Source organism: Halyomorpha halys, unplaced genomic scaffold (genome assembly GCF_000696795.3).
Source record: "Halyomorpha halys isolate HHAL.00 unplaced genomic scaffold, Hhal_1.1 Scaffold576.1, whole genome shotgun sequence".
In the NCBI taxonomy this organism is placed as follows: Eukaryota; Metazoa; Arthropoda; class Insecta; order Hemiptera; family Pentatomidae; genus Halyomorpha; species Halyomorpha halys.
Genome location: NW_027116645.1, coordinates 144501 through 158597, shown reverse-complemented (window position 1 = coordinate 158597; position 14097 = coordinate 144501). Strand labels below are relative to the sequence as shown.

Sequence of the window (14097 nt, the reverse complement as noted above, 5' to 3'; positions counted from 1 at the left end):
AATAAACTTAAAAGAATGATTACAATAAATATAATATGGTGAGGAAAAGAAAATATAAAAAATACATAGAGGCAGGAAAAAAGGAGGGTAAATTATACAATAGAAACATTGAAATAAAATCATCAATGCAAGTTTGATGTAACATACAGTGCAGATAAAATATAAAAGAAAAGGGATGGTTAGTAAATATAAAATATAAAGTAATAAAAATCAGATAAAAGATATGGGAGCAAAGTTTTGAACTGAGAACTCAGTTTTTGAGTTGGTTTTTAGTTTCACCGATATAGAAAGAATTATGACAAGAGGTAGAATAGGAAATCCGGTAAACCATTGAATTTTATTGATGAACATGAATACAATAAAACATATTAAAAGTAATATGTACATTAGAATAAACATTTTCTACCATACTACCATGTAGAAGTTCAGTGGAGAGACAAGACACTATCTTACTCTCTAAGCTATTAGAGGCATATAGTTGTCTCCAATAGCTTAGCGAGCAGGATAATTGCCTTTTTCCTTATCCTGGTGAGGGATCACAAATAGTCACCCTGACAATGAGATAATTAGTCTGCAATTGCTGCGCCTGGTGACAGAAAGGAAATTAGCCAACAAGCAATAAGACATGATCTCTCCTGTCACCAAAGAGTGAGTGACAGAAGAGATCATGTCTAGTTGCTATCCATGTACCAGTTGAGTCCCATGGCATGCCATCATCCATGACATATAGCCCATGATAGGAGCCACTAAGTCATACCAGAGTAGAGAGACAGGACACTATCCTACTCTCTAAGCTATTGGAGGCATATACCTGTCTCCAACAGCTTAGCGAGCAGGATAATTGCCTTTTTCCTTATCCTGGTGAGGGATCACAAATAGTCACCCTGACAATGAGATAATTAGTCTGCAATTGCTGCGCCTGGTGACAGAAAGGAAATTAGCCAACAAGCAATAAGACATGATCTCTCCTGTCACCAAAGAGTGAGTGACAGAAGAGATCATGTCTAGTTGCTATCCATGTACCAGTTGAGTCCCATGGCATGTCATCATCCATGACATATAGCCCATGATAGGAGCCACTAAGTCATACCAGAGTAGAGAGACAGGACACTATCCTACTCTCTAAGCTATTGCAGGCATATACCTGTCTCCAACAGCTTAGCGAGCAGGATAATTGCCTTTTTCCATATCCTGGTGAGGAATCACAAATGGTCACTTTTGATGGATCACAAATATTATTAGTAATCCTAGATTCATCTCAATATATGGAATTTAATGAGTAGACTATCCTGCATGTATTTCAAAATAAACATGAATAAAACAAAATTTATGAATAGTGCTTTATAATAAATATTTTCTACCACACTACCATGACAGGGGCCACTTAACCATACCATGTATAAGCTTAGCAGAGACAGGACATTAACCTGCTCTCTAAGCTCTTGGAGGCATATACCTGTCTTTAAGAGCTTAGCAAGCAGGATAATTGCCTTTTTCCTTATGCTGGTGAGGGATCCCAAATGGTCACCTAGATATTGAGATAATTAGACTGCAGTTGCTGCGCCTAGTGACAGAAAGGAAATTAGCCAACAAGCAATAAGACATGATCTCTCCTGTCACCAAAGAGTGAGTGACAGAAGAGATCATGTCTAGTTGCTATCTTGCACTAAAGAGTATACTGTTGAACTCCATATCTGCAACAGATTTCAAATGGAAGTCAGAACTCGCTGTTGGATGTTAATATTGTTGTTTCTAGAATAGAAGAAATAGTAGATTAATAAATTAGGAGATGATCAGGGTTGCACTCAAGAAAAATAAAATAGGTTTCAACTATTTACTATTACCTGTTTAGACCAACACTGCAGGTCTTTATCAAGGCTGTTGTAACACATTGAGGTGTACACTAATAAACAAAGGAATTTGAACTAACCTGTTGTTTATAAGTGTACACCACCACCTATCACAAAAGCCCTGATGAAGAATATAATTGTGGCTTGAAACATGGACTATTCATAAATTGGCGAAAACTATTTGTTTTTCTTGATTGTAACCCTGACCATATCCATAGATGGTCAAGAAAGTAATTACTAAATAACCAACTTTTTCATACACACTCAATCAGCATTAAAAGAAAAAGAGACAGCGTAGGTAAAGTTAATAAAAGAGTATTCTAAAATTAGCTTAATAATTCCTGAATCGAAAGGTTGGATATTAAAAAATAGTTAAGATTATTTTTTAATTGTTCCTCTTAACCACAACCCTAATCATTTCCTTCTAAAAGTTCTAATAATTTATGTTACAATAAACCAATTACCAAGTGTACATTCATAGAATCGATTGTATTTAAAAAAAAAAAATCCATCCACAGAAACTTTAAAATCCCTTTTGTTGTAGATTTGGGCCGAAACAGATATATGTCTTTTCATTCCAAACTCCTTACCCATTAGTTCTTAATATACAACCTTCTTCTGTGATGCCTTTATTCACCACCACCTGGAATTAATAATAACTGAGTCGAAACGTTGACTATTAATAAATGGTTGATATTATTTTTTAATAGTTTTTCTTGACTGCAACCCTGATCATTTCCTTCTAAAAGATCTAATTACCAACTGTACATCCTTAGAATCAATTGTAGTTAAAAAAAAAACAAAAACAAATAAATAAAACCTTTGTAGATGGGGACTTTAACATCCCTTTGGTTGCAGGTTCATTCCAAAACAGATATGCATCTTTACATTCCTAACTCCTAACCCATTAGTTCTTAATCTCTCATCCAAAATAATTCCCGATAATCCTCCCAGGCATATCATGAAAAGATGGCCATGAGACCTAATTTAAACTAATGTTTGAATTACGACCATTGGGTGGTTTCTACCGAAAATTAAGTGTTTGAAACATTCCTCATGTTAATTTATTTGTACAGTTGTAAATTACAATAAATAAAAAAAAGAAGTACCTCTGATAACTGATGGGGTGTGATAACTTAAAATGATTGAGGAATCAAGTGTTATTAATTACCACTAATTGCATTAGATATAATAATAATAATAATTTTACTTATGGGTTTTCCAACAACATATACCATGTTGGAAATATAAACATGAGGAGAGTACTAAAAGTGCTCAGAATTTTGTCTCTAAGAAGAGACAGGCAGAAAAATCATAAACATAGAGGGCCCATAAACAACTCAGAGGTTTAAAATTCATTCTATAAAATTAATTAATATAAATAAACAGTTTAGTTTTATTTTGTTTAACAATTCTATACTATTCGCACATTATTTTCAAAACATCTTATCGCATGAAATGTTGAAACTTCTTCAATTTATAGTGTAAAATATGTTTTTTTATTTACCTGGATTACTACTCACGTTTTACCACCTTTAAAGTAGATAGTTACACACAGTTAAATAGCGTCCTTCTTGAAATGTGAAATGAAAAAAAAAAATGTGGAGGTAGATGAGCTGTAAATATCGATATATATTCTGTCTGTTCCAAAGAGCACTCCTCACAATGATGGACAAAAGATAATTTCAATTTTAATGAAGTAATGAGTCGACCGTAGATTGATATGAGGAGAAGATGGTTGGGAATGCGGTAAACAAATTTAAAAAAACTTATGTATTTGTGCCGACGTTTCGGCCTGAATTTCAGACCTTCATCAGGGCTGAAAAGACAAAATTAAATAGAAAATATATTATAGTAGACGATTGCTGATTGACCGTGTGTAGTAATAAATGAAATATGGTCCTGTTGCGGTCAAATGAACCTCAAAGAGTAATGAATATTTTAATTGAGCTAAAGTTTCGCTCCACGTTGCAGGGCTGTTTTGACAGAAGTCAAAGTTAGGATGAACTGTTACTCTGACTTTTACTTCTGTCAAAATAGTCCAGACGAAGCCCTGCAACTTTGGGCTGAACATTGGCTCAATTAGAATAGTCATTACTATTTGAATTTCATTTGACCGCACCAGGACCATATTCCATTTATTTAAAAATATATTGTTGGAAGATAGTCCGGGTGGTGGTCAATAAAGGCATCACAATAGTAAAAGAAAACTATTTATTGTTAACCAACTTTGCAGGGCTTCGTCAAGTAACTAATGAAAAAAAAAAAAGATACAAAAATTACAGAATTGACAGACTATTAAAATAAAAAACATTTCAAAACAATTTTTATGTTTATAAAGTATATAAAAAAGAAATAATAATAATTAATAATAGAAGAAAGAATACATGTAGGTGGTCTAGAAACTAGTTACTAATAAATACAACCAGGCGTGATAAAGTTCTAAATACAGATCTAAACAAATAAATTGTAGAAAAATACTCTTTAGAACTAGTTATAAAGATGGTAAAGAGGTTGGTGTAAAAGATGGAACAGAAAGGTGAAGTAGGCATAGGTGAGGTAGAGTAATATGTAAAAGGGGGATATTAAGAAAATTGGTGAAAGTAACAAAAGAAGGTACGTGTCAGATTGAAACAAAGATGACAACTGAGAAGGTTGAGAAACGAAAAGTTAGGTAGAATTCCCCCACTTTTTCTGCTAACCCTTAAGGGGCCTCTACATGTTGGCCAAGCCAAGGCGAACTCAGACATGCACGAGCATGTGGATGGGTGGCTTGTACGAGTTGGCCTAAGCTCGTTGCCGATCCGTCGAGAGTCGGTTTTTGGACACAGATAAAAGGGGTTCGTGAGAGCGCTCGTGTAGCATCTCCACCATTGTTCTTTGTCTAGTTGCAACTGAGAGCTGTTAGGAGGTTGTAGTTAATTTTTATAAGTTTTATCTGTAATCCTATTTATTTATATTTAATTTCCTTTCATTTTCTTTTTTTGTAATAAAAATAATATAATCCCAGTGCAATGGCTGAAACCACTTATCCGCCATGTTTGCCTCTCTGAATAACACTGACATGTGGATGGCCCGCTCTTTGTTTACCGAGCATTTGTACAAGCCTCTGATTCTTGGCGAGCGGCCAACATGTGGATCCGCCTTTAGGGTTACCCTTCCTTCTAATATTGAACATTGATATTATAAAACATCGATATTTTTTGTTGTTGATGTGACATTCCTAGTTCCAGCAACAACTTCTGACAGTCCGGAGAATGCGTAGTCGTTGGAACAGACCTTATGATACTGAAATGGAAGTTTAAAAATATCGATGTATTTTTTTCAACATCGACGTTTTGTTGTCTATGTCGCATCTCTAGTAGTAATATCCGAACAAAGAACATAATAGGGATGCGAAATAGACATCGATATTTTTAAAGTCGATGTTTTACCTTTGTCTCAATTTTTCATTTTTTAAAATGCAAAAGTAACTTAGTAAAAAAAAATTAACTGTATAAACTAAATTCTATCAACAATGTGGTGGGATGAGGAAGTACTTCCTACCTTCACGCTAAAAACCGGATATAAACAAATTAAAGGTTTGGTTGCTGGAAACCACTTTTGTCGCATCCCTTGAACATAGATGCTAGTGAACTAGAATCGATATATTCACAGAGAAACTTGTATACAATAAAAAATCACACTTTTACAAGTACGCTGTTTTCAGAAATGAATTCATTATTATTTTAAATGCAGCTAGTCAATGATAAACTTTTTCCAAAGGTGGTTACCGGAAAAGTTTTTATTACCGCGCTTAATATTTTCTATTTGTGAATCTCCAGTTGGAAATCTCATTACATCAAAATGATAACTGTGTGCGAAAATCATTGCTGAATTAAAAAAAAAACTTAGGCGACTTAGATTAAACCTATATTCCGTTCAATTTTACGAGAGAAATCAGGTAAACAAGAATTCGTGAACTGCCGGTCAAGTGACAGTCTCTTTTAGAAACCATTCTACAGCTTCCAGAATCAAACACGGCGATAGCCTCTTTGTGTTCCTTCATGTTATCATGTTTATTGGACAATAACTCTCCCCTCTACGTTTTGGCTAACCCTTGAACGCGTATTAGTATTACTTTTAAAGCGAGCCGTCTAATAACTTAACCCAGCAATACGCTTGGCGAAGCCGTACTCCGCCGCCTCTGTTCTGTTTTTAATGTGAGTATATTTATGAACTACTTTCCTGTTCATAGTTCTGCTGTCGGATTCTAGGGTAGCACTGCTGGCAATAGCGTCTGAACGTCCCTCAACTAACGCTAGAATTCTCGCATGCCAGAAATCCATACAATGTAAAAGAGAAATACTTGTATTGGTAATGCAGTGGATCCAGCCCATTGCAGTATACCTGGGAATGAGGAGGCGGATCGACTTGCACGGTTAGGGGCTAGCCAACCACAGCCGCTTCTTCCTATCACCATGGACATGGCGAAAGAAATGGCCTGAAGTGCTATCACTGAAAGAGCAGAGGAAAGGAGTAGAGGAGAATGTGGGGGCAAGAATTGGGCGGCATTGCTAGATCCTAAGAGGCGCCCTCCCATTGACTTTAACAAGAGCGGTGCCCGTGGCATGCTTCAGGTTGGCTACTGGACATGGCTATTTGCGGCACCACCTGAAGAGAATAGGAGTGACTGAATCTTCGGACTGCGTCCTGTGTGGAGTTGGTGAGATGACTGGCGATCACATATTTGCATGTGCGGCAACGGCGGACTTGATTAAAGACAGGAGTTATATTGGCAGAGCAAACTATACTGGGCTGTACGAAACAAAATGGCAGAATTGCCTGCTTTGGCGTGGTAAAAAAAAAACAACCTTTCCACGCTGCAATCGTTCTTTGTAATCATTATTTTGTTTTAATTTCATAGCTTTACTTCATATTGAAAGTCATTTAAGGTGTGTCATTGTTTTTTAATACCCACCCATTAGCAAGCTTGTAATAACTCAAGTATTGCGAAATTTCATCATAATCAACTTGTTTGATTTATTTGGGGAAAAAACAACCTCAATTGTCCAAGTTTTGCAACCTTAAGGTGGTAGAAAGGCTTAAAATCCATACAAAATTATTTTTGGTTTGGGGTAACCAAAGGCAACTAAAAATAAAAAAAATCTTTCTTAAAGAGTTTGAATTTGAGGATCATTTTCCTTAGAAGGTAATAGCAGATGATTGTATCGATTTTTTCTGAGAAGTTATTAAAAAAAAAAAAACTTACTCCATAACAGGAGAGTAAGGTGATCTACTTGAATTTGTTAGGATTTATTTGGATTATCCAGTTGTGACACCATTCTTCAATGGGTGATATGTGTGAACTAGAGTTTGTGATTGTACATTTTTTGAAAAAAAAAAAAAAAAAAAAAAAGAAGGGCATTGTTGGTTTTTCATAATTAATTAATTAATTATATTTGATTGTATTTTTTTTTACAGTGAACAGTCTAAAATCTGTGAAGAAAAATAGTCTAAAATGTTACAGATATTCTGTAAACTATTTTGCAAATCCAAAACAACTTAAAACCTACATATTACAATTGTTAGATGATCAGAATGGTTCTGATAGTAGGTATCATCATGTAGCTGATAGGTTCACAACTTTTGAAATTGCTGAGGAGCCTGCTGAACCTTTACGTGTGTGTATCTATTTAGCTTTACATGATTGCATATAGTTTTACATACCTAAATATTATTTTTAGTGGGGAGAAATGCCGGATTATGAATAGTTGCAAACTATTTTTGTTCTTTTTTACCACAACCCCGACCATCTTCATAAGTCATAAAAATACTTGATCAGCTGTTTAAAAAATGCAACTTCATAAATATCCAGTCTCTAGTAATGAAATTTTTAAAATATAATAAACTCATTTGATATTGTACCTACAGTAAACAAATAAAATTCACACTAACAGTTTGCTGAGCTCTAACCACTAAGACTCTTAAAGAAGATACCCAGGATAGTGATGTCACTCGATCCCGCCTATGGACTTTAGGTAGTCGGCTACGGCTTTGTGATTATTATCATTAGCCCAGTATAAGGCAGTCCGCCTGAACAACCCAGCCTTATCATTTAGCGTAGCACCGCAATGTACAAGCAGCTTCACCACAGCCAAGTAGCCTCCAGAAGATGCTAACATTAGTGGTGTCCAGCCATCTCCATTCTTAGCTGATGGGTCTGCCCCATGGTCTAGCAGTGCTTTCACTACTGCAGGGTGTCCTTTATCAGCTGCAATGTGTAAGGCAGTCCACTGGTCCTTTCCTTCCATATCCACTGACACACCAACATCAAGGAGTACTTTTATTACCTCCACGTGTCCACTGCGGGCCACACGATGTATTATCCCATCGCCAACCCGATCTCTCAGTGTCAGGTCAGCCCTATTCTTCACTAACAGCTGCAAGATACCTGGTTTATTATTTACACCTGCAATGAAAACTGGAGAGTCACCTTTATTATCCTTTTCATCCACTCTTGCTCCAGCGACCAACAGAGAGGTTACCAATCCAGCGCAGCCTCCTTCAGCAGCATAGTGAAGAGCGGTCCGACCTTCTTTGTCCTTGATATTGTGATCGGCACCATTATGCAATAAGAATGTCGCAATGTCCTCTTTTGAATTTTTTAATGCAATCATTAATGCTGAGGTCCCTCCATTATCTTGTATGTTAACAGCAGCACCCTCTTGGCATAGTGTCCTCACCAGATCAAGAGATCCTTTAGCTGATGCCAGATATAAGGCTGTTTCCCCCTTTTCCGTTCTATCATTTGCATCTAAACCCATTTTGATGAGAGTTTTTAAAACAGAAGGATCTGAAGCAACATGTAAAGGCAAGAGACCATTTTGGTTTTTTAATTCTGTTGGTAAGCTCACTGCTTTGATTACTTTTAACATTTCAACATTTCCTAACTGAGCCACTAAATGAAATAAAGTATTACCATCCTTAGATGTGAGTTTGGCACCAGCTTTAATTAATGCTTTAAACATGTCAACATTCAATAACTCCACAGCTATCTCAAGAAGGCTCTTGTCACCTTCTGGAACTATCTCAGTGTCGGCTCCTTTTTCCAATAACAGGTCTACACCCTGGACATTACCTGCTCTGACAGCTTGAAATAAGGGTGTTTCATTATTGTGATTCTTCTTGTTCACATCCATTTCTTCCTCCAACAGGACCTCCAGGGCTCTGTTATGGCCTCCAGCGGCAGCAATATGGAGGTAGGTGTCTCCTCGGAACAAACATTTTTCAATTTTAGCACCAGAAGACAGCAGAGACTTAACTGTAGATGCATAATTATTTTTAACAGCTTCCTCTAATGGGGTTACATTGCTGGAGTTCAAAACTTCAAGGTTTGCTTTGAGGAAACCAAGGGCAGCTATAGAGGAACTGTTGCCAAGCCTTGCAGCCAAATGGATAAGGCTCTCTCCGGACTGAGTCAACCCATTGACATCGCCTCCCTCACTGGCTATGGCAATAATATCTCCAGGATTGTTATTTAGGACTGCTTCTTCTAGAAGACTCTCTAAATCATCGCATTGTTCCTGAAACAGAAAGTAAGGAACATGAGCATTTATTATTAAGATATCTCAATATTTAATCAATAAGATGATTATATATTAGGTTAAGAAGATGATTTATTAACGTTGATTAAATTAATCAATAAAATGATAATTTAGGAGATAGACTGGTTTTTCAACATCATCTATTTTATCTTTTTCAATGTTTACACAAGAAACAACATTATAATGAGGTAGGTTCAAGTCTATCTTTACTGCTTGGACCCACACTAGGCATTAATAATTCAAAACCACAAAGTAATAACCACGAATAAAACCATGAAGTAAATAAAATTAAAGGTATAATAAAACTCAGATAAAATTACAGCGTAACTTTGACCACCACTCATTTAACTTACTAATTTCTTTTTAAATTATGTAATATAGAGTTTTTAAAACATTTTGGTCCATTTCCAAAACCTTTAAGTTAAGGTCTTGGAACCCTTTTCCAATTTTAGGCACTTTTTAAATATTGCTCGATTAAACTATCTTAAGTCTCCCCTTCCTGTTAAAACAAATATTTTAAAAGGACCATTGCTCACTTAGGATCCGGCCGGAAAGGACTGCCTTTTGTTTTCTGTGTTATGATCTCGATGATGTGATATGATTTGAGTTGAATAATGACGCTCCAATTTTAGTACTCGTTTATTCATTAGTTCATTACAGCTGTGTTTTGCTGTTTTAACTTACTGTTTTGAGCAAGTGTTTAGTAGGGAAACGGTGGAAATGGCTTGCGAAATAAACTTTGATGGAGGTAAATCATAAATCAAAACCACAAATGGTTTAGGAGAAGGAAAACTATTACTGAAAAAAAAATTGAAATATGGTGCCAAAATAGTTGGTAGAATAGAGTTTAAGCAAAACAAAAACAGAAAAAAAAAAGAACTCGGGCTTTATGTTTGGTTGAAAGTACGTTATGAACTTTTTCAGTGGGTCGAAAAATATGATTATTGTTTACATTATGTAGATTGTGTATTGTGCATTGTTTCGTTTTATAGTTCTGTTCAAAATTTAATGTTTAATTCATTATTATATCTTCACATTGATATGTCATGGTTTGTTTTATGTTACTATTAAATAAATAAATTTTGAGTTAAAATTACATTTTTTTTTCTAAGTCTAGTTTTGAAGATTTTTAAAAATCTTATATCGGTTTGGTTTTGGCAGATAATCATTTATTCAGTTATATCAGCCAAGGATTGACCCTGAGATCAGAAAACCATCCTGGGACACATGTATTCTCTATAAAGTAGGTGGCCTTAATAGGGAGAAAAACTGGGTGGTTAGATAGTGCTATAATTATATATAATTTTCTTAAAATTTTGGTTTCAATCGCCTTTTCTGTGTTGCAATGTCACAACCTGATTGACAATGGCTTGCTCCCCCTCCCCCCTAGTTTTGCTCCTGGGTATGCCCTTGCCTACAGTAACTGATTTCTGGAAATACTTTTTTTATTTCCTGGCTACACAACCCTTTCTAATCACTTTTCAACATCATATTCAGTTCCATTTCATTTTGTTGCTTACTTTCTTTACAAGTTATTTCACAAGTACACAAAAAGGCCATTGTAGTCTCAAAAAGATTAATTTATTAAAATGAAAAGTTATTGATATAAGTACACCTATATGTGTATAATAAGAGGAAATTAGTCCAAGCATTAAATTTTATGGAACAAAAAACAAAATTTAACCGAAAAAGGAAAAACTCCAAAACGTTAAATTTTATGAAAAATATTTTGAATGACTTCCATAACTCGAATTTCAGTCGAGGTTTAGTGGAATATGGAGCTAGGGGAGAAAAGATGCAATTGAAGGAAAATCTGGCCTCTAATGATAATTCTATCCTAAAGACGAAACAACATAACATTGGGCACTAAAACATTAATAGCTGTGTATCAACTTCCACAAAATATTGATTTATGTTGATAAAGAATAATGTTCTAAAATAAACGAGGATAAAGAAAAATATATTAAAAGTGATGTTTAATTTTTACTAAGATATCAGGCCTGCTAAACAGGGATAAACTGTAAGCTTCTATTTTTGCCACAGTAGGAAAGCACAGTTAGTGTATCTATGTGCACAAAAAACTTCCTATGTGCACATAGATACACTAAAAGAACAATTTTGATTGATGCTGTTAAAGAATAATATCTCAAAATAAACAAAGACGAAACCAAAAATATTTCATAGAGAGATTTACAGAGTTATAATACACAGAAAGTAGGGCAGTAAAGAGTTACTATTTAACCAGATTAGAAGGCTTAGATAGTGACAGGTGCTTTCAGACACACAATTTCCATTTTGTAATTAGATAGCCAGTTAGGAGGAGGCAAACTCTAAGTTGCTATTTAGACTTAGTAGAAAGGCCTAGTATATACTTATTGAAATATATAAAAATATAATCTTACCATGGATTGTGATAGCTGAGTGCCAGGGATCCTATACTTAGTGGCGAGAGAGGACATTATCCTGGTAACTTTAGAAGGCAGCTTTAATGCACCTGCCTCTAACAGCTTGGAGAGCAAAGTCAATGCCTTTTCCATATCCTGGCGAGGGAATGCGAAATCCCCAGTCAGCCAGACACTGAGATAATCAGACTGCAGCTGCCTCACCTGGTGACAGACATCGGCCAACAAGCAGCACGACATGACTTCTCCTGCTACTAAACAGTGAAGGAGTGCCAGGAGGAGACATTGTGGGGTGTTTAGCTCCATGTCAGCAACACCAGATTCCTGATAGATGTAAGCTCTCGCGCCATAAGAAGCACCACTCCATATCTTGTTGAGAATAGAGCCACGGCACAATGAGGATACTCGTTCTAGTGACCGCTGTTGGAAGGTCATAGTTGCTGTTTCTAGAAAATAAGAAATAAAACATTAACCAGAAATATACATTTACATGACATAACCAAATGCTTCATAAATTTATTTCTCTTATAGTTATTTTATAATCATTATATTTAGCTGTCTAATTTTTAATTTTTTCATTTAAGGTCATCAAAAAGTTATGAAAGACCTAACAAAATGTACTTCAATTTATTTAGAATCAAAGGATTGGAAATATTTTAGAATCATCTATTCTCAACACCATTTTTACTTATCAGGCACCTCAGAAACTTAGAGACCAGATAGAACATTTGTATGTATTTTTTTCATTCAATAAACAATCACCGAGCCAGTTGATGTATAATTTTGTCTGAAAAATGAAAACAAGTAGTTTCTTAATTAGTTTTTCCACAATTATGAAAGTGAAATTGGATGTATGAATGAATTATTTTTTTTTTATGAATTAATTTGCAGAGTATGATAATTTTGCAATGATAATAATATGTTCATCCATTTTATGAACCCTTTCTTGAGATCCAAACTCTTAGCCAAGCTTCATCCAATCGAATGTGGTAAAACCATTAGCCCATGTTGCTATTGTCTGTTTTTCTAACATCAGAGATTGATTATTGCTGAAAAGTCGGGGACCATCCACATATCTGACAAACTAATTGTCAAATAGTTAATATTTGATTAAATTAAGATTAAAATTGTTGTTGCTTTTAAATTTATATTAAAATTATAAATGACTTATGAATTAATAGCTTATGGTGGTTGATTGCATTGTTTGTAATTGATATATTTATCTGCTTTATTAATTTAGTAATTTAAAAAAGAAAGATGATAGTCCAGGTGCAGTATATAAAAAAAAAAATAGTAATTTAAACGATGAGAAGATAGTTGACTGTGGATAATATATGTAACTTCTTTAAACTTATGTTTTATTCTGACCGAAACCCCAACCATCTTCTGGTCATTTAAACTATTTAATGTGAGCCAACATTTCGTACCACTTTATAGGGCTTCATCATGACTAAAAAAGATAGAGACAACTAAAATAATGTAACAAAGTAAGAAAATAGATAACATGAAATAAAAGTAAAGTAAAGTAATGTATGGCTAAGTATTATTTAAAATATGGGAAAATTTATATAAATATTTAATTATATTAAATAGAACAAACATCCCAACCAACATTTAAGTATTACACTCAGGCCTTTTAATACCCACAGTAGAAAATGGTAATATTTACGATGAATTATGATCTTCACATAATGCTTAGTTACACATTGAAATTTTTCAGGGGATCGAAAAAAAAAAAATGATGAAAGGGCACTAGAGCTTTTCCTACCATTCGCCATGCTAGCTAGAAAAGTGACCTCCTTTGATGATCCATTGTTGTCATATGTGCTACTAAGCTACCACAACTAGAAAATAATGGATTGTCGATCAAAACATTTAATCAAATCAACCGAAGCTTTAAACCATAATATTCTCATATAAAATACAAAACTGAACATATTCTGTTATAAACAACCAACGAAATCACTGCTAGGAAAAGAATAAAATATCTGGAGGTTTGAAAAGTAATATGAAATAGAAAATTGTAATAGGGTAAATTAAAAAAATAACAAAAATTTGTTCACATACTGTGGTAAAAATATAAAAATGCAAATCCATGTTTAGAAAAAAAAAAAATCATAAACTCAAACAAAATTAAGAAAAATCAATCAGTATTTCTTCTTAAGGTATTATTCAATAATGATAAAGTATCTTTTATTGAAGACTTTCAACAAAAAATATATATATTCGTAGTTTGTTTAATTTTAATAATATTACATC

The 14097-nt window shown here is 34.4% G+C and overlaps 1 protein-coding gene across 4 annotated transcripts in view; it reads right to left on the bottom strand.

The window, feature by feature from the left end:
• Positions 1 to 4158: 4158 nt before the first annotated feature.
• LOC106684378 (putative ankyrin repeat protein RF_0381) overlaps positions 4159 to 14097 on the bottom strand; it is a 17780-nt gene continuing 7841 nt past the window's right edge. For all 4 annotated transcript variants that reach the window (XM_014426426.2, XM_067053370.1, XM_014426425.3 and 1 more), the window contains exons 2-3: positions 11839 to 12284; positions 4159 to 9415 (exon numbers count right to left, since the gene is read on the bottom strand). In XM_014426426.2, coding sequence (XP_014281912.1) covers positions 7844 to 9415; positions 11839 to 12273 — 2007 coding nt within the window. In that variant the 5' untranslated portion in view covers positions 12274 to 12284 and the 3' untranslated portion in view covers positions 4159 to 7843. The remainder of the gene's footprint in view (positions 9416 to 11838; positions 12285 to 14097) is intronic.